The sequence below is a fragment of the Sus scrofa genome, chromosome 13 (genome assembly GCF_054392235.1).
Source record: "Sus scrofa isolate SSC_HxYL_T2T_F1_AM1 chromosome 13, Sscrofa_HxYL_maternal_Yorkshire_Landrace_v2.0, whole genome shotgun sequence".
In the NCBI taxonomy this organism is placed as follows: Eukaryota; Metazoa; Chordata; class Mammalia; order Artiodactyla; family Suidae; genus Sus; species Sus scrofa.
This window is the reverse complement of record NC_139395.1, coordinates 56519626-56539602: the sequence shown is the minus strand read 5'-3', so window position 1 is coordinate 56539602 and position 19977 is coordinate 56519626. Positions and strand designations below refer to the sequence as shown.

Sequence of the window (19977 nt, the reverse complement as noted above, 5' to 3'; positions counted from 1 at the left end):
CATTGCTAAGAAGGCCTTTCCTGGGTGACCTTGCACCCTGCCTTCTGTGTCCTTATTTCCAGTGCTCAAATAATTGGGTTATACCTGAGACTAGCTGGCTCTTCTCAGAGACTTGCTTTTTACTTTCTTCACCAAGTGTCAATTTTCCCCCATTTAGAAATAAATCAATTTGAAATGAAATTACCCAGAGCATTCATTTTTCACCATCTAGTAAATGAGTCTCTCTAGAGAACACAAGGTCCGCCCTTTTCACTTCAGGCTTAATAAAATCCTTCTCTTCCATGGAAGTAGTACAAGCTGTTGTCTCTGCCTTCTTCAGGCTTTTCACTGTTGGAAGACTACGTGCAAAACAATATTTGCTCTGTAAAATATACTGTTGACCTGGCCATAGATTCCTGTGCATATTTTCTGAAGATCTCACCTAAACTCAGACTGCCTGGTTTACATTTCTAACCCATAGCAGGTTGGAAAAAAGCATCATCATGGCTCCTTAGCCATTCTGGTAGATCATCTGAAGCCCTGGCCTCAGCCACAGTCAGATGATGTGCACAATGGTGGCTAGATTTGCAAGTATGGATTGATTCATGTTTCAGCTCACTTCAGTCAAATAGAAAAGCAATTTGTGCAAAGATAAAGGAGATTTCATAGTGATCTGGGTAGAACTGGCTAACGGATTTCTACAGGCAGTCAGCGAGAGCTTGAAAACCCAGGGGAGGAATGATAAATTACTGCTAACTGTCCTAATTATCCCTTGACACTCTGTGTTGAAACCTGACTAAATTTTGCTGAAACTTACAAATAGGAAAGAAATTTAAGGTTTAATAAATTATCCATAATAGGAATGTTTAAAAGAGAGAGAGCGAGCTTGAGCATGAGCGAGTGCGGTAGTACAAGGGATTATATTGATCACCCAGCAGTTTCTTGAGGCTTAGCAAGTAGTAGGAATAGGGTGGGGGAAATTTTTTAGATAAATTATCATTTTAATCGCCACCCTAATTGATTATACTCAGTCTGCTCATTAGGTTAAGAAGGACTCTGAGTCAACTCCCAAGGTCATTACGTTAATAGACACAGTAGCATGTAGTTTGTGATGAGTTGATTTGTGAATGCCACATTCGTCTCTGTCAACAGCATCATCAACATACTAGCTTTAGAGGATCACACACTGACTAAATGTGTGGGTTTCTTTGTATTTTAGTGCAGTCATCTTGTACTCACCCATCTTTTATGTTTTTATAGTCTTAGTTTTCGCTCATGTAAAAATCCATTTAAAATGCCTTGAGTGATGGCTAGCTTACTTTTTACCAGCAGTCTTGTTCCATTTTTGGATAACTCCAGTTAGAAATGTTTGCTTTTGCTTCTGCTGTTGCAGCTGCTCCTTCTTCTTCTCATCCTTCTTCCTCTACTTCCTCTTCTTTTTCTTTTTCTTTCAGCATTGCAAAAGTGGAATATCTACCTTTTTGTCTTCCTCTCTGGAGTGTAGGTCTTCTGGATTAGTTCTGTACTTCCTCTCCTTTCTGGGAACCTCGTAGGAGTTGAAAGAAATGTGCTTTTCTCCCTGTAAGGAATCATCAATGCATTTAATTGTGTAAAGGACATGGTTTCTACCCCTTTCCCACATCTAGATGGTCTCTGCTGTTTTAAACATGTTGCCTAGAGTCGCAAGGAATTATCCAGATGGCACAGGAGCAAGTGGTTTATAACGGTTCTTGGAACAGGTTAGACTCTTGGTATATGTCAGTTAAGCATGAGGCTGGCTTCCCCGAGTGATGAGCCTTAAGTTCTGGTATTCTTTTATTTTTATTTTATTTTTTTTATTTTTTTGCTTTTTAGGGCTGCACTTGCAGCATATGGAAGTTCCCAGGCTAGGCGTTGAATTGGAGCTACAACTGCTGGTCTACACCACAACCACAGCCACACCAGATCCAAGCCACATCTACGACCTACACCACAGCTCACGGCAATGCTGAATCCTTAACCCACTGAGGGAGGCCAGGGATTGAACCCGCATCCTCATGGATCCTGGTCGGGTTGGTTAACTGCTGGGCCATGAAGGGAACTCCAGGTCTGGGTATTCTTGCTGCAGATAAAGACCACAGGAAATTAAATGGTTATAAAGATCCTGTTGACAGGCCTTGTTACAAGGTAGGATTTGTTATTTCCTTTTTAGATTTTGAAGACCACCGAACCTGGTGACAGCCAACCTCAAGATCAGTTGGTTTTCAATAGAGTTGTTCTTTGTTCTCACTGTGAACAAATGTCAACAATGGAGTGAGTGCAGAACTCATGTTCTTAACTAAGTGATGATATCTGCGGGCTCTTTCCACACATAGGCTGTTTGCTAAGACTGACCATTCTCCTTTCTAATACCCACCAAGCTTTCATGCTAATAATTTCCCTTCTAGTAAGTGTACAACTGGCACTTAAAGCCCTTTGGACTCTTTGGGGGTGACACTTAGAAGCATAATTGAATGAAAAGTAGTAATTCATTAAGCGTTGGAGGGGGGGTCATAGAATCTTTCAAGTCTGAAAGCTATGGGAATTTTCTGTGGAAAAATTGAGATACACACAAAATGTTGCATTTTATTTCAGGGGTCTGTTAACCTCCTGACATTGTCCATGGTCTGCTCAATTGAACTTATCTGAATTCTCCTCTCTACTCAGCATTTAAGAGTAGTTAGTATTACTAGCCTAAATTGATGAGGTGAAGTTTGAAGCAGGTCGCAAAAAGCCACTCTCCCCATCTACAAGGTTTTCATTTGTAAAGTGCTTTCCTCACTTATAAGAATCAGTTGCTCTGAAGATTCACTGTGGCTCTGTTCACTCTTAGCTGTGTGGCTTTAGACAAGTGGTTTGACCCTATCCCTCTTTCTTTTCTTGGGCATGAAGTTGAAATAATAATACAGCTTTCTCCTGCTTAGGATTTTGTGAGTAATTAATACAGGAGGCCATGAGTGGGAAACTTACTGCACAGTGCTTTGCACACTGTATTTCACCAATTATTTATCCAGTTATTTATTGAGACCAAGCTTCTATGAGGACAGGAGAGAGCAAGGGGTCATAATCCCTGCCCTCAAAGATCATCTTCTAACTCAGAGAGGCATTCAGGTGGATTTTCATTTATTCCCAGTTCCCTTGAGTCACCCTGTTAATGGGTCCCAAATTCTTATTGATGGTAATCATATTGATTTCCATGCAACCTAAGCTTGACTCGCTAGTCAAATGGAACTGAGTATATAGAGCTAGTAGTTCATGTTAAAAACAGTGAAATGCACCAGGTGTCACTAGGAGAAAGGCTGGAGTGGATATTCCCTCCAGATGTGCAGTTTGTTTGTGTCCTTGAGGTGGGTATTTGCTCCATTGAGAAGCTTTATGTTATATTCTTTGCATCATGGCTTCTTCTAAACATGGACAGTAGATGGCTGAGTGGCTATTTCTTTCATAGCCCAGTGAAGATAAAGCATTATTCTATCATTTTTACATGTATTCTGATGTAAAATTTGCATAGCATGAGGTGGGGATTTTCTTCACCTCTGAAGACTAGGTATGATCTTAAATTGGGTTCACAGGTCACAGGAACTCACTCTGGTCAGCTATTAAATTTGACTTCCCTCTGCAAAAGACTACGCTTGACCTGAAGTTACAATTTAGAAACTTCACAGTTGGGAATTGAGATGTGAAAGTTTAAAAGTTTAGACTTCAGGAATTCCTGCTGTGGTTCAGCAGTAACAAATCTAACTAGTATTCATGTGGACCTGGGTTCAGTCCCTGGCCTCACTCAGTGGGTTAAGGATCTGGCCTTGCCATGAGCTACAGTGTCATTCGCAGACGTGGCTCAGATCCCGAGTTGGCTGTGGTGTAGGCCAGCAGCTGTAGCTCCGATTTGACCCCTAGCCTGGGAACTTCCATATGCTGCAGGTGTGGCCCTAAAAAAAGACAGAAAATAAATAAAAAAAAAAGTTTAGATTTGAGAGAATTAACTCTCAAGTTACATTTCAGAGAGCAAAGTTGAGAGTTTAGCTTGAATTGAGTTTGAAGTTAGGTTTTAAATTTGGTGTCTTTTTTTTTTTTTTTTTTTTATCATATTCTTAATGCCCCCACTAGATTTCCTTTGTATCTTCCTCTTGCAGTTACTGATTTTTGTTATCCTGGACTGTCAGAATGAAGAGCATGGTGTGGAGTTCCTGTTACAGAGTAGTGTAACAATGATCCAGCTGGTCTCTGTGGAGATGTGGGTTTGACCCCTGGCCCAGCACAGTGGGTTAAAGATCCCACATTGCTGTAGCTGTGGCCTAGGTCGCAGCTCTTGCTAGGATCCTCCTGGCCTGGGAATTTACATAGTCTGTGGGTGCAGCCAAAAAAAGAAAAAATAAATAAAAATAAAAAAGAAGTAAGAGCAGAGATGGGAACACTCAGAGCTCAGATTTACTCAGCCCTTCTAGGGTGGGAAGCTTTCCCAGCAAAGTCTGGGATTGATGGCTGTGCTGCTCCCCGGGGACAGGGTCCCTGCAGCCCCTCCTGTTCCACCGTGTCCCTCTCCCCTGTAGCCATTTCGCTAGGCTGACCCTTGAGAACATTCATTCTGCAAACACTCTGCCATCTGCTGTGCTGTGGAGGCTTCCAGGCTAGTACGAAAACAGGTGTGGTGTCAGAGTCACTTACTGAGTAAAGGAGTTGAAGGGAGGATTGGAAAGGAGCCCATTCCTTTGTGAGCTTCACTGTTGACCCTTGGAGCCTGGACCAGCAATGCTCTGCTTCATCAGGGCCCAGCCCCTTGCATCTCTTGGGGCTCTTGTTTGGAACCACAAGGCTTTATGGAAGGATGCTTGGGGCTGGTGTTTTACTTGCAGGTAGGAGCTGGCATTTTGGCATGAATCCCTCTGTGAGATTCCTGCTGGACTAGTTTTTGATTTGCAGTGGAAGCACCTCCCTTAACCTGTTTTTCAGAGGCTTTGTATTGCCAGAGCTGCAAGAATTTGTTCCTCTTGTCAGATGAAGCATGGGATTGTTTTTTGTTTTTTGTTTTTTAAAAAAAAAAAAACTCCAGGGAAGAATAAGTTCTTTGGTTGAAATGATGTCAGTGGAACTTCTTTTGTGATGATGTGCTATTCAAGTCTGTTTCTCTGACAGTGGCTTGTCAGTATTACTGAGAGAAGTGTATGAGCTTTCACTAAAGGAATTGATGTTTAGCTCACCTTTTGAATAGCACAATGAGCATCTATTTGCATTAATAATATTTTACTTTTTTTTTTTTTTTACTCATTTACAGTTTATGAAGTGCTTCACATCACAGAATTTGAATTACTTGTGTGAAGCAGAATAACATAGGGGGTAAGGCTTTGGAACCAGAACGCCACGATTCAGATCCTGGCTCTATTCCTTACTAACTGTGTGATGTTAGGCAAGTTGTTTAACATCTCTGATCTTCACTTATTTCATCTGTTAAAGGGAGGTAATGATAGCACCTGGCTTTGTAAAATTGTTCTGAGGATCAGAAGAGATAAGAGATGTATAGGACTTTTATCACAGTGCCTAGCATGTAGGTAAGCCTCAGAATGATAGCTATTATCATTGAATTATTCATACTCTCAATGTTGTTTTTATGTTTTTGACATTGCGTGATGTGTAAATTTTGTCTTCATTTGAAAGGCGAGGTGACTGTGGCTCAAAGGGAAAAAAGTGACTTGCTGAAGAGCTAGAATTCAGTCAGAGACACAGCCAAACAGAAACCCAGACCTGTGACATCTCATTTACTGAGAAAATATTGGAAGAGTCCAACTGAATGCACTCACACAGCCTGGTTTCTGTAGCCCCAGCCTCATCAGAATGTGGCGAATAAGCTCAGATCCCAACAATAGCTTTTACGCCACATTTCATTGTCTGTGGCAGAGGAGAATGGAATCTGAAAGTTTTCCTTACAGAGAGGACTCTTTATTTTAGGATACCTTTTCTCAGTTTGGAAGGTAGGGGAACCTTTGTAAACTGGTGTTTGAGATGCCATAAATTACTCCTTTCACAGCGTAAGTAAAAGCCTCTCAAATCAAAAATGCTTTCCATGCTTACATTGATACTGTTTTAGAATATTCACTTCACTTTTTAAATACATCCCACATATTACCAATTTTATATTTAAAAAAATGATCAACTGCCAGCCTAAAGGAACATTATAAAAACCAACACATTATTGATTATGTACTTTGGAATTTAGCTTTAGATTTAGAAGCTCTATAAGACGCAGTACCACTCTCCCAGGGCTTTGCAATTCTGTAGGGAGGATAAGAAACATACGCATATACCCCAAAACACGAGGAAATACGAAGGCAGTGTGTCATAAGGACCAAGCAGTAAGTTCAAGATAAAAAGTAAGGACTGTGGATTCAGATGGTTAAGGAAGTTCCCGGATATGAGAACCTTCTCTCTCAGTGAAGCTATTTTGTAAGAAAAGGAGAGGAGAGATGCTATAAAATTGGGTTGTGATGATCATTGTACAACTATAAATGTAATAAAATTCATACAAAATAAATTAAGAAAGCTCTCAGGGAGTTCCCTCGTGGCTGCCTTTCTTAAGAGTCTATGTCTGTCACTGCTGTGGCTCTGGTAAGAGCTGTGTTGGGAGATCAGAACCTGGCCAGACAACTTCCCATTGTTGTGGGTGGCACCCAAAGGAATGAATAAATAAAAATAAATATTTAAAAGGAGATTTAAAAAAAGAGAGGATAGTGAATTGCCTGTATGAAACATTAGAGGCATCAGGCACTGGTAGGATTGAACATGTTTGCTTGTTTTCAGTTTTTAGCAAGTTGTCACTTGGTGACTAGCGTGGACTTCTTATAAGTGGAATCCTTTAATACAGTCTTTAAGGAAACACAGCATCCGGTTGAATGAAGTTAGTAATTGTAAGGCAGACTCATCATCCCTGCATGCAGAAATACACTCAGTCCTTGTCGTATTTGGGGTGCAGATCTTTATTGCCAACATGATTGACAACTTGCGGTGGTGATTTTCACATGTTCCTTCTGTCCTTTGACTAAGCTGCTGTCAATGTCTGTTGCACAGATAACATCTGCATCTGGTGCTTCACTTCTGCTGTGCTCCACATAAAGCATTATGAAACCATTTGGAGGATAGAGAATATGGGGAGGTGTACAGCAACATAGTCTACGTAAAATCTCTAATAAGTGTTTAATACAACTCAGGGGCTGTGCATTCAAGGATGAGATATTAGATTTTACCTAATGTTTTGATCACTGGCTTTTTGATCCAGTCCCTGGGAATAAAGCCTTTGTAGCAGCTTCCTGAAAATCCTCATCAGTCTTGTTACATACTTAAAAAGAAGGATTAGTAGGGAAATAATTTGGTTTTAGTGGAGACAACATCCATTGAACCAATTGAAATATTCTACAGATTGATTTTAGCATTGGTATTGCTTTAAATTAAAACTGGCATCTGGATTCCCCTTGGGAAGCTTAATTATGAAAGTGATTCTTAAATGTACAACGCCAGGAAAACAGAATACAAGTCACTTGAGGCTGATGGATGCCTTGTATTTGTGGGGACTTAATGGCAGGCCAGTTCTCATTTGTTTAGCCTCAAAGTAACTATGTGTAGAAACGAATAATAGTACTAATTTTTGTAGGGGAGTAGCAGGGAAAAGAACAGTGAACTCTCATTTTCATGCTCTGTATTTTTATCCCATACCAGTTAGTCTTATGACCTTGGACAAATCTTTCATTGTTGCCTTTTTCTGCCTCCTTTTCCTTCCTTTCCATTTTTCCCCTTTCCCCCATCTCCTTCTCCTGGCATGTGTTATGACACTGTCATTTGCAAGTGACAGGATATCTGAACTGGCTAAAATAAATGGAGGATTTATTGTGTCATAATTAAAGTGTCCAAGTGAAATTTCTGACTTCAGGTTTGGCTTGATCCAGGGACTCATTGCTCTCAGGACCCAGTGTTTCTGTCTCCCTCTCTATGTGTTCTTCTTTCTCTACATCAGTTATAAAGGAAAGGGGTAGGCATTAGCCTAGGAATGGAAATGGCAGTAGTGAGTTGAGCTTCTTGGCTGACATATCCGTGTGAGGAGCAGCACGGAACTGAATACCTCATTAGCTTGTTTGGAGTCTATTCATAAAGATAGTCAAAATCCAGGGTATGTTGTCTGAATTTAATTCAAAAAGCATTCAGGAACCCCTGAAATAATGAGGGAGAGACTGAGATGAAAGGAAAGTTACTTCCTACAGAATAACAAGAGAGCAATATATTGGATGAGCCTGACAGCTTGGATACTAAGATATCTACCTGCTTGAGATTATAATACAAACCAGGGTGAGGCATGTGAATGTCAATAAGGAAGCGATAAATATGAGTTAAATTCAAGGTCCCATTTGCTAAAGGATTGTGCTAAGTCCCTGCAGGACCTAGATTTCTATCAGGATCATTTACATTATAGGCCAGATCAGATCAAACAGAACAAATACTGGGTGATACTTCTTTTTACCTGAGGGAGGTCTTAGACCTTTTTTAAAATAAAATACCATTAGCAGTCTGTATAGTGTTGGATTTCACCCTGTTTAAATTCAGAAAGGCTGTGATTATTTGCAAAATCAGGCAGTGCTATGACATCTCATCCATCTATGTATTGAGTGTTTACTGAGTACCTGCTGAGTAACTCTACTGTCACACACAGCCTGGCATTCTGTATACACATTTTGTTAAACCAAACAGGTATGGTACCTAACCTCATGGAGCTGATAGTCTGCCAAGATCTTTCAACCCCCAAGTTTACCTAAAATAGATCATCCTGATTATTAGAAGGATTATTTCTAGGAAAGACACCTGGAAAATACATTCAGTAACTCTATCAGGAATTCCCGTTGTGGCTCAGAGGGTTAAGAATCCGACATAGTGTCCCTGAGGATATGAGTTCAATCCCTGGTCTTGCTCAGTGGGTTAAAGCCTGGTCTTGCTCAGTGGGTTAAAGCCTGCAAGCTGTGACATAGGTTGTAGATGTGACTCAGATCCATTGTTGCTGTGGCTGCAGTGTAGGCCTGCAACTGCAGCTCCGATTTGACCCCTAGCCTGGGAACTTCCATATTCCACAGGTGCAGTCCTAAAAAGAAAACAACAACAACAAACCTCTATTTAGCTCCAAACTCCTTTCAACACTACTCTACGTTTACATTTCTTTTGTGAAAAATTATATCCTGAAATCTTTTGTTCTTGATTTATGGCTAAAGCTCTATAACAACTATTTTTAAAATGAAGGTAAGCCAGTAGTCTTGCTGCTGTTTTCATATGCCAGTAGAGCACATGGTGTCATTTCTTAAATCATTTTGGTTAAAAAAACAAAACAAACAAACAAAAAAAAAACCTTCCATTGTTTTTTCCCAAGTGGCCATTGAGTCATGCGATACCAGCCTAGTTCTTTGCTCACGTTGCTCTATCTGCTTTGGACTGGCATGGATTATTAGTAATGATTTCTTCACAGAATATTAGCCAAGAGTTATCACGGTGCGGTCATGGTAAAGGCTCACAAAGATAAAATGCTCTAATTAGGGAGGAAAGTTGAGGTGTAAGCAGTTTTTAAAGCAGATTGAGATCTGGTGAGTCAGAGCTTGTTCCCCTCATATGCTTGCGTATAATTTGAAACGCTGACTGCCTACTTAATATGGAACAATATACTTTATCTAAAAGTATTTTAAGATTCTGCATGTTTTCATTGAAGAGCTGACTTAAATAAACTAGTAACTGATGAAAACCCACAGGAAATAGAATTCGAAATCATTCCTACCAAACCAACCCAGGTGACCTGGCAATATATGTACCTTCCCTTATAACACCAAATATCTCCCCGATAGCAGAGATCTCATTTGGAGGCTTTTTATAGTTTCTTTTCAATTTCAAAGATATGTCTTGTTCATTGCAGACCTTTTGGAAATGACAGAAAAATATAAAGGCAGAAATGGAAATCATCCATGGTTAAATTGATATTTTGGCCGATGGCTTTTTTTGAAACTACCACAAAACAAAGCCTTCGTAAAATAGGAGGATTTATTATTCCCACTGAAGGTTAAAAACAACAGCATAGAAACACAGCTTTGCTAAGGTTTTCTGGTTCATCCATTTTCTAATCCTTCCTCCACCTTGTCCTTGAGATAAACGAGTTTTCTATTCAAGGAAGACCCTGCCAACAGAAGGAAACCCTCGGTTGTCTGTCTTTCTGCCTTTCTCTGATGTTTGTGGAGCAGAACACGTCATGTTGATATAATGGTATTTGGGAAACTGGACACAACTTGTAGAAAACAAAGCTGTGTGAAAATTCAGAGTGGGAGAAAGTTAAGGATGGCAGTGGGAAGTCCCATGTGCCACAAGCATGACATGCTATGAAGATACCACACTCAGTGCAGATACATTTCTCTTCCTTTTGTTTATCTCTAGGTTATTGAGGGATATACCTTTTTTTTTTTTTAGAAGTTCCTTTATACTGTATATTTCAGATCCCCAAGGTCCAGCTCTGAGAGACCAAAATGCCAGGTGAGCTAGTTATTAGGAAAGATTCCTATCTTCCCAGAATCAGAGAAACTCTTTTGTGATGAAGTAAAATTAACCCTGATGAGAAAAACCAGTGTCTCGCCCTAAGCAGAACCGAAGAGCAAGCTTTACTTCATTTCCCAGGTGCTGGTGAGGAAGCTTGGGATTAGAGTTCTTTGTGCAAGAGTCAGCCCTTTCTTCCCTCTGCTGCCAGCCTGTCCTAGTAAGAGAGATGTCTCCTATATTCTCAAAGGTGTCCAGGGAATCAGAGTTTATGATGTCCTCCTGTAATAACACCATCTACTAGACTGGGAGCCAAGGGGAAATGAGAGAATATTAGAACATGTTGGCCTTTCCTAAATGGAAGCCACTGGAAGGCAGAGAAAAATAACCATTTATCTACTTTCTCAGAGTCCCAGGTACTTCAGATCCACTCATCTGCTCAGAACCTTCTTAACGTCTATGTAAAGGGCCTACGCCAGACCCTCTCCATCACACCCACCCCTAACTGCCACTCAGTAGGAACAATCTAGAGAATGCTCAGTGCATTCATTCATAATCACAGACCTGAAATTGTGCATGCTGCCAGTGTAGGTAAAAGAATCTGTCACAAAGTAGCCTCCTAATACCCTTAACCCTTTTTTGTTAGGACTTTATCCCCATACCCTCCTGCGCTATGGCCCATATACATACCATTCCCCCATCCTGGAGGGCTTGTCTTATTCCTGCTTCCTAACCCCCTACTCATATTGAAGATCTTCACTTCAGTACCACACTCTCAGATGTTTTCTCCTTTATTTCATGGTCTTTATCTAAGCTTGAAACCCTAATGCATGTGGGCGATTATTTGATTAAAATTCATCTTCTCCTGTAGACTGGATGCTCAGAAGAATGAGGCCATGTGAATCCCCACTGCCTCATCACCACCGCCTCATCACCACATGGCTCAAGTGAATGAGAGCTGTTGTGATATAATATTGTGATTAGAGTCAATTTATTTAAGAAAGAACAACTGCACATTTTTACTTGATCAAGTTCTGTATGAATGAACAAGAGATTTTATCTGGGCATAAGGGATAGAAAAAATACCAAAGAATAAGAAGATGGGAGAGAAATTCATGAAGCTTCTTAAATTTTTAATTCTCCTTTTAAAAGGTAAAGTCAAATCTGTTCTCAAGCTGTCTGCATTTTTAATGAAGGTAACTTTGGAATGTTTAGCACTGAAGGTGACCTGAAGGGTCTCTGGTTCAGTATTGGAGGCTACCTGTTAATTTCGTATTCTCCGTTTCTTTCCAGGAAGAGTCAGAGCCTCACACCTTTTTACTTGAAAAGCGCATGCACACATCCCTTATAAACCTCCCAAATGTATGAAATAATCACCGAGGAGACAAAAGAGCAGGGCTCCTATAGTCAGATATTCGTTCAAGAATCTGAGTGAGGCATTGTTCTGTCTTGGGTCAGATTACAACTCGTCCCCTCTTTCAAAATATATTTCAAGTTACATTATTAAAATGCACCATACAGCGTCTTTGTGTCAAAAATCGAAAAATAGGACTTTAGATGGGGCAGACTTCCCTTGTACCCCAAGATTTTCATTTTCCTTGAAACCATTCCTTCACTTTGAAAAATCTAAGTAGGCCATGGAGAGAAACGCCTGATGTGAATTTCTTCTAATAGCCCCAAACTCTTCTTTGAAATTACTACAAAAGCAATTCAGCATTTTTAGTGCCAGATTGATGGGGGGGAAAAGTGCATACTAAGCCTTCCTTATTAATTAAAGGCAGTGAGGAAAGAGTCATCATAGATCGAGTTTATGAAAACAAATAATGCTTGGAAATGAGCTTGCCTTATGAAACTGGGAGATGCTGTATGTAAATACAGTTTGCATCCATGGTGGGTAGCATTGTCCTTGAAGTGTTAAAACACTAATTAGTGGTGGACTGCAGGAAAGAGGAAAGTCACAAGATTTTGAATGTGACTTCAAGTTAAACTTGGAACACCGAGAAAATTCTCCAGAGAAACAGTTCTGCTTTTGCCCCATGAGACAAACAGGATGAACTAATAGATCATCCTTAGTTGTAGTTCTCAACTTTGTTCACAGCCAAGCTCATTCATACCAGGTGAATGGTGGTCTGGGTCACCACCAGAAGCAGCTGGTATGAAGAACATTTTCACGGAGTTTCAGAACGATGTATATATTATACTACTTTCCTCTACCCAGAGTCCTTTGTGCTCTGAGGGGGATTCAGTCACAGCCATCTCGGTGGTATGGTGGATGGAATAATTCTTTGGAAAGTAACAACAGTAGAACAAACAATGAGGGGGGTTGGAGAGAAGATTTTCAATATTTTTTGTATATCTAGTCTTTCTCTTCCATCCTTCTAAAACTGGAATGTCACTGAGTTTTGTTTGGACTATTTCTTCACGCTGAGAACTGCTCAATTATCTTAAGACCGTGGGCCTTTTTCATTCTTCTCTGTTTGCTTTTGGAAAGAATGATTCCGTCTGAGTTTTTTTCAAGAAACTTAGCTTGATACAGTTTTATGGTGGGCAGTCATAAACTGTGGAAGAAGAAGAAAGACTTTTCTTCTGCCCTCTAAAATTCTGTGTCTGGGCCTGACAATTAAGCTGAAAAAAAAAAAAAATCAACAGGGGGAAAACATTCAAACTTTATTTGATGTTAATGTTTTTACAGATATGAGGCTTTTATCTGTATATAAAATGAAGACCTGAAGAAGCAGATACACCATTAAAAGCTGATAAACCATTTTAATAAAAACAATAAATTATAGAGACATGACAGGATGGAGGAAAATGGAGTTCCTGCTAGGTGTGGTAAATTATGGAAAGGTGACCAGGAAATATATGGGGGAAAACAGTGGAAGATGTTTTTTGGTAGGTTTGTTTGAATAGACCCAATTCAGCACCAACTCCTGGTGATAAGAATGTTGTCTCTTTCCTGGTATAAGGTGGATACTGGAAAGTTATGCTCTGTTTTTCAGTAAAAGGGGGCAGTTGGAGAGACTTTCCTGTATGTGCTATTTTTCCATTGCTTTCAGTCAAAATAATTAATATGCCAAAGTGGCATATTTTGATGTAGATTTTTCTGATCCCCTCTACCCTGACCTCCTAATTGGCAGTGTTTGCAGGTATCAAACGAAGAGGTATTTCTTTTAAATACCTTTTATTTCTTTAAATAAAAGAGGTGTTTCTTTTATTTCCTTTTCTTTTATCCCCCAACCTCATTCCCTTTCCCACAACTTTCCCTCCTTTCTCTCTCTCTCTCCCCCCTCTCTCTTTCTCCTTCTCCATTTCTCTCTCTCTCTCACAGAGTAATGTGATATTAAGGGGACCAGGCTGTATAAGTATATTATAAATGTCAAATAGGTTTCATCTTGAGGTCCACCTCTGGAAAATGAGTCATGAATGTCTGGAGGACTGTGTCGTGAAGGATTCCAAACTCAGTCTAAGTTCATTGGGAGAATGAGCTGTAATCAGTTACTGATGTCTATCAAAGGCACATGCCACATGTATTTGCTCATTCTGCTGTAGGGCACACTAGACTCATGCCAAATCCCACTGATACTTTATTTCCTGCCTATTTATTTTAACAGGCTTTAATCAAATAAGCTAGAGTCCTTCCAACTAAGCAGTACCTATAAAGTTGAACTTATTTCCATGAAATGGGAAATGTCAAATGGAAGAGATAATCAGAATATGTACAGTTGCCTTTTAGCATATTCTAAAATATGAACTTAGATGTTTAGGGTATAGTAGAAAATTGCTTTGTTTGCTTATGATTTTTTTTAGGATATGCATAACTTGCTTTTTACCTAAACCACATAGTTTATTCCTTTCTATGTAAAGGTAATAGTTTATTTATACCACACTTGATAATATTCTAAAGTTTTTCAAACAAATCACCATGTCCAAAGTTTTGGCAAGTACTCTGTTTTACCTGGTCAGTGTAGATAAAGTAGAATTCTATAGCACTTGGAAAGCAGCATACTTTGTGTTTGAAATAGAGATCAGTTAGTTCCTGCAGGTGCATTTGAAGCTGCTGATGCCAGTTTAATCCCCAGGACAAACTAACATTAGTCCTTTCCAGGTCCAGAAGCTATACACCCTGCTCAGATGTCAGAGTTAGAGCGGGCAACTCTGCAGTGCTGCTAGGCATAAACCACCACATAGAAACTGTCCCAAAAGAATTTGAAAGCAAAATATATTTCACTGCCCTGTAATGGAAACTGTACTTCTTTCCAGTACCTATCTGCTTGCTCCAGTTCTTGATTCAAGGTCATAACTAGGTCATAGACCTCAGTGTACCTGGGTTGGTGTTGGGGAAGTCCAATACTCATGCCCCTGCTACTACTGTTAAAATTAAGGTCACTGGAGTTACTATCATGGCACAGCAGAAACAAATCTGACTGGGAACCATGAGGTTGTGGGTTCAGTCTCTGGCCTCGCTCAGTGCGTTAAGGATCCGGCATTGCCATGAGCTATGGTATAGGTTGTAGATAAGGCCCAAATCTGATATTGCTGAGGCTGTGGCTGGCAGCTGTAGCTCTGGTTCGACCCCTAGCCTTGGAACCTCCATATGCTGTGGGTTTGGCCCTAAAAAGCAAAAATAAAATAAAATTATATATATATATATATGCCACACTTGAAGCCAATGTAATGAACAAGACTGTGATATGTAACTCATGGAGTCTGTCTCTGCCCAATCCAGTTGTGCTGGGTATTAAATAAGACTGTAATCTTTGTTTTGTCTCTCAACATATCCCCAGCACCTAGAAGAGTACCCACATGTAATAGGGGCTTGGTAAGCAGCTGCTGAATCAATGAATGCATACTTTCATACTTGTGTGTTAGTGGTGTTAGTCAAAACTATGTGCCTTGGCCACATCCCCTGTGACTCACCCTTCTTGTACATGCTGAGGCCATCCTATGCTATGACAAGTATCTTCTTTTCCCCACTTCAGGGCTTTCTCTCACCAGTATAGGAAGCAAGTAGAAAGTGCTGGGGGATTAATGCTTCCTCAAGAGTGGCTCTCAGCCAGTGACATTTGTGAGTTGAAGGATGGTATCTTCCAGCCTCATTGCCCTCTGACAGTAAACTCTGAGGCATATTCCATGCTATGCCCTGGTGACTCCCAGCAGATTGAGCCCCAACTGCTAGAGGTCATAAACTTCTTATGAGAATACTTCATAGTAGTCTTCTTCCTTTTCCTGTCTTGCTTCCTCCATTCTCCTAATGAGGCTTCCTAAGAGCATCTCTCAAATAATCTATTCACACTTAGTTCCTTGTCTTGAGGTATGTTTAGAGGACCACGGTCTAATAAGACACTAATAAGAAAGCAGTAAGGAGCAAGACAAGAAGTTCGCCCTGTGTGATGCTACAACTGATGCTACACTAGGGAAATAATTTAGCACAGCCTGCTCAGCTATTAGTAACTCAAAGCTTCATCTGGGTATGGTAAGAATCCAATTTGGTATGTTAAGAATAGTATGCTACTGGAGTTCCCATTGCGGTTCAGTGGAAATGAACCCGACTAGTATCCATGAGGATGTGGGTTCAATCCCTGGACTTTCTCAGTGAGTTAAGGATCCTGTGTTGCTGTGGTTATGGCACAAGCCCGCAGCTGTAGTTCTAATTTAACCCCTAGCCTGGGAACCTCCATATGCCACCCGTGTGGTCCTAAAAATAAGAAAGAATATCATGCTACTCAGTAAGAGACTAAAATTTATATGTACATATTCACCTAAAAGTCATATGTATCAATCCTATCAGCACTCTGATATGTTGTATACTGGGTTAATCAGCCCTCTCTGATTATGAGGATGGGAGCTTCCCAAGGCCATACTCCCCAATTGGACTGTTATCTTAATTCTGAGACAATGAAGCCAAAACCCAGAGTGACAAAGTCCTGTGCCAGCCCTGCAGTATTCATGTGAGTCAATTAAAATGTCCCCTGCTTTTGGTCAGAAAGAATCCCAACTAATACATGACACATAGTACTTCATCTGTTCTCTTATCCTTGTGACAGTCTCTCATGCACTCACAGAAAATTCGAGATTGGGTGATTATGCCAGTTATGTGTAGAAGCCACAGGAATATTCTGAAATCACAGTTCTGAGAGCACAGGGACTATGACCAATATCATTTTTTAAAACACACTTGCTTTCTTTGTGTATAGTAGCATCTAATGGACATGATGCTATTCAAAATGCTAATTACCGTTCTTGAATATAATGGTGATCAGCTGTAACAACCCGTCTGTACTCTCTACTGAACACAGAATCCTTAAGAACCATTTCCAGAAGGCAACAACTCATTCTGAAATATTCTCAGAACCAAACTTTTATTGATATTAGACTTCTCTTTAGCTGAATTGATTTGTGCTCATTCTATAACCAGCCCAAATCCTACAGGGCCTTCATCCTGTTTCTTCTGGATACTGTTCAGACAGTAAATTAATTTTTTTCTCCTGTGATATCATGTAACTTATGAATCTCAAAGATTTATCATGGGCCTATTTTTGTGACCCCAAAGCTACAATTGAAAGACAAAAGGTTCATGCCTTTTTTTTTTTCTTCTTTAAAAAATGATCTTCAGGGAAGTTATTTTGTGTTTAAATATTCTGATAGGATTTATATAAGCCCTATCTTCCTGGCTCTCATCTTTGCAAGCTAAGGTAGCACTTGAGAGAAGAAACACATACATCACTGTTTATTCAGCTAATGTAATGTGAAGAGCTCTCTTTGAATAGTCTGTTTTTCTCTTCATGTTGTCACCAGGCAGAGGGAAGATCAGTCAGTGCTCAGCAATTTGAGTGTTACCTGTTCAGAGAGAGGTGAAGTCAACCAGTTTTTAATAGCCAATCAATAGTGGGGGTTTCTGCTGACCCTGGCAAGAATGGAAACTAATAGATACCTTGAATACTGTGGGATTGTTTTGCTTTCTGTCATAAGATGCAATTTAAAATTAACCTCATCAGGCTTTTCCTTGAGTTTCAGAAAGTGATTAATTCCAGAGCCCAAAATCTTTAGAGTTCATTTAAGGTTAATTTGGTATTTTTAGGCCACTTCACATTAAATGTTTGTTTAGTGTCTCTCTTTGACAATTTATCATTTTAGAAACTCCATAAGAACTGTTAATTATCTCTGGTGATCATTTTGTAATGTATAAAAATATTGAATCACTGTGTTGTATGCCTGAAGGTAGTATAAGATCATAAGTCAATTATACTTTAATAAAATAAAGCATAAAATAGAAGAACTAATGCAAAAAAATGCCATTAGTTATCAAGGCCATCGCTGTGTCTCAACATGTGGGTATATGGATGTGTTCCTTACTATGAAAGTGAGGCAATGTGGGCGGAATGGCAGGTGCCAAGGTCTTATCTATAGGTTGGATAATGGCAGCCAAGCACTGCCACTGTGGGAGTCTTTGTATAATTGAGATTTTTCAAGTCCTCACTGATGGCTTACTTATTTGTAGCAGGAAATCATAGACTACAGTTCAAGGACAGCAGTAGAATTTGGATATTGAATTTGCAATAGCAGTGGCCCATTTTCTAGTTGCCTTATATTGTCTTAACCAGGTAATCAGAAGGAACTATAGGAATTATCCTGAAATTTAGAAGAAAATTCAGAACAAGGCAATATCAAATTGTCTTTAATGTAGGGACATTCCATATATGAACATTTAAATCTTTTTAGATGAAATAAAAATTATTTATTTGAATTCAGGAATAATCTAAAGCTCTAAGCGGTGCTAAGATCCACTTCCGTGAGATAGTCTAAGAGTTTTTTATTTTCTTGAAGTAAAGAAATCTGTTTCACTTGAATTAACTTATCTCTCTTCAAATTTACTTTACCATGGAAATGCTGGAGGATTTTTGATGGTATTTTGTTTTTTACACAGAATAACAAAATTCTACAGATGCTTTGTCTATAGTTAGTCTTTGTAATGTAACCATGAAGATTTTGGGGAGACATTGGTATTATTATTAGAATAGAGTTGCCTATCGTAATTTTAGGTTTATAGTTAGGATTATACTTAATTTTAGCCCACATTAGATATTAAGAGAAATAGCCGACATTACCCGTTTTGAGACGGAATCAATTCATGTCATTCCTCTGCTTAAAACCCTCTGATTGCTTCTGGTGTTTGTTACAGTGAGACATACTTTCCGAATCATAGCCCAGCACTGCTTCTCTCTCCTCTTGTATTACTCTCTCACTTTAATTAAGTTGAACCCACTCTGGCATTTTCTCTCTTCCTTAAGCACACAAGTGCATTCCTTTCTCCTTAGTACTTGCGGTTCCCTTTGCCTAGAACTTCCCTGCACCAGATTTTTACTTGACCTCCCTCTTCTCATTTGCCCCCTTCTCCATTCGTCACTCCTCAGAGCCTTCTCTTGGTCCCTGGGCTGAAGTAGCCCCTCTGCCCTTTCTGGGTAGCTATCTAGTCAATTACCCATTTTATTATTTCCTTCAGAGCAACTATTGCTATAAGAATATTTCCTTTAAAAAAAAATTGTTTCACCCATCTCTATCCCCCATTCCATACACTCACACCCTGGAGTATTTGTTGTTTAAAGGCAGCAATTTTGTTTCTACCTCAGCATAAGAGCATGTGGTAGATGTAAGCATTACAAAACACCAGAGCAAGGAAGTAAAGAGAAATACCCCCATTGAAAGAAGCATGGGGAATTGTTCTTTGAAGGAAGGATTGATATCAGAGTCACTTCTGCAGGGTGGAATCCTCCTGCTTCAGAAAGCCAAAATGAAGAAGCTGCCAAATCTAGATTTGTAGTCCCATGCTGTAACCCATCAGTGTTGCTCCCATGCATGCTCAAAGCCCTTCTCCAACACCCTTGCAGTGGCCTAGGGCTATGACTTGAATACCTCCCACAGTGGTGGAAAGGACCCCTCACCTCCTTGTGGCAGTAGGTTACACTTGACTGTGACTTCTCCACACTGAACTTGAGCATCACTTGATGCTCCTTAGACAGTTTTGCATTCCACAGAAGCCCAGCCTGAAGCCCTTCTCTGCTCTCATTCCATCCCCTGGACATAGGCAGACCCTCTAAAATCCAAAAGCACAACAGAGATGGCAGCATTATGTGTACCCATAATTACCTTTGACTAAGATGGAAGCATCACATCTTAGGGTATCTGATAATGCTAGGGCCCCTTTCTTTCCTTCAAGTGAAAAATGCATAAAGAGGCATAACTCCTATAAATAACAGGCAAATACACACTTTTGTCTGTTATTTCTAGGAGTTCAGGAATCCCATTGTCCATTAGTTAGCTACCCCTGACCTCTTAATTGTTAGCAAAAATTGGTAGTAAACACTCAAACCAGTGTCAGAATTCGTGATGATCACTGATAGCTGGGAAGATGAGTTAATCTAGTAAGCTGGTTTCAGTTTCTTTAGA

General features: G+C 39.8%; 1 protein-coding gene across 34 annotated transcripts in view; it reads left to right on the top strand.

The window, feature by feature from the left end:
* The window catches only part of FHIT (fragile histidine triad diadenosine triphosphatase), a 1441601-nt gene that overhangs the window by 1182042 nt on the left and 239582 nt on the right, over positions 1–19977 (top strand). For 16 of the 34 annotated variants that reach the window (XM_021070759.2, XM_084988796.1, XM_021070758.2 and 13 more), the window contains one exon: positions 2171–2271. The exons of the other annotated variants lie outside the window; for them this stretch is intronic. In XM_021070759.2, the coding sequence (XP_020926418.1) occupies positions 2171–2271 (101 nt within the window). The remainder of the gene's footprint in view (positions 1–2170; positions 2272–19977) is intronic. 34 annotated transcript variants of the gene reach the window in all.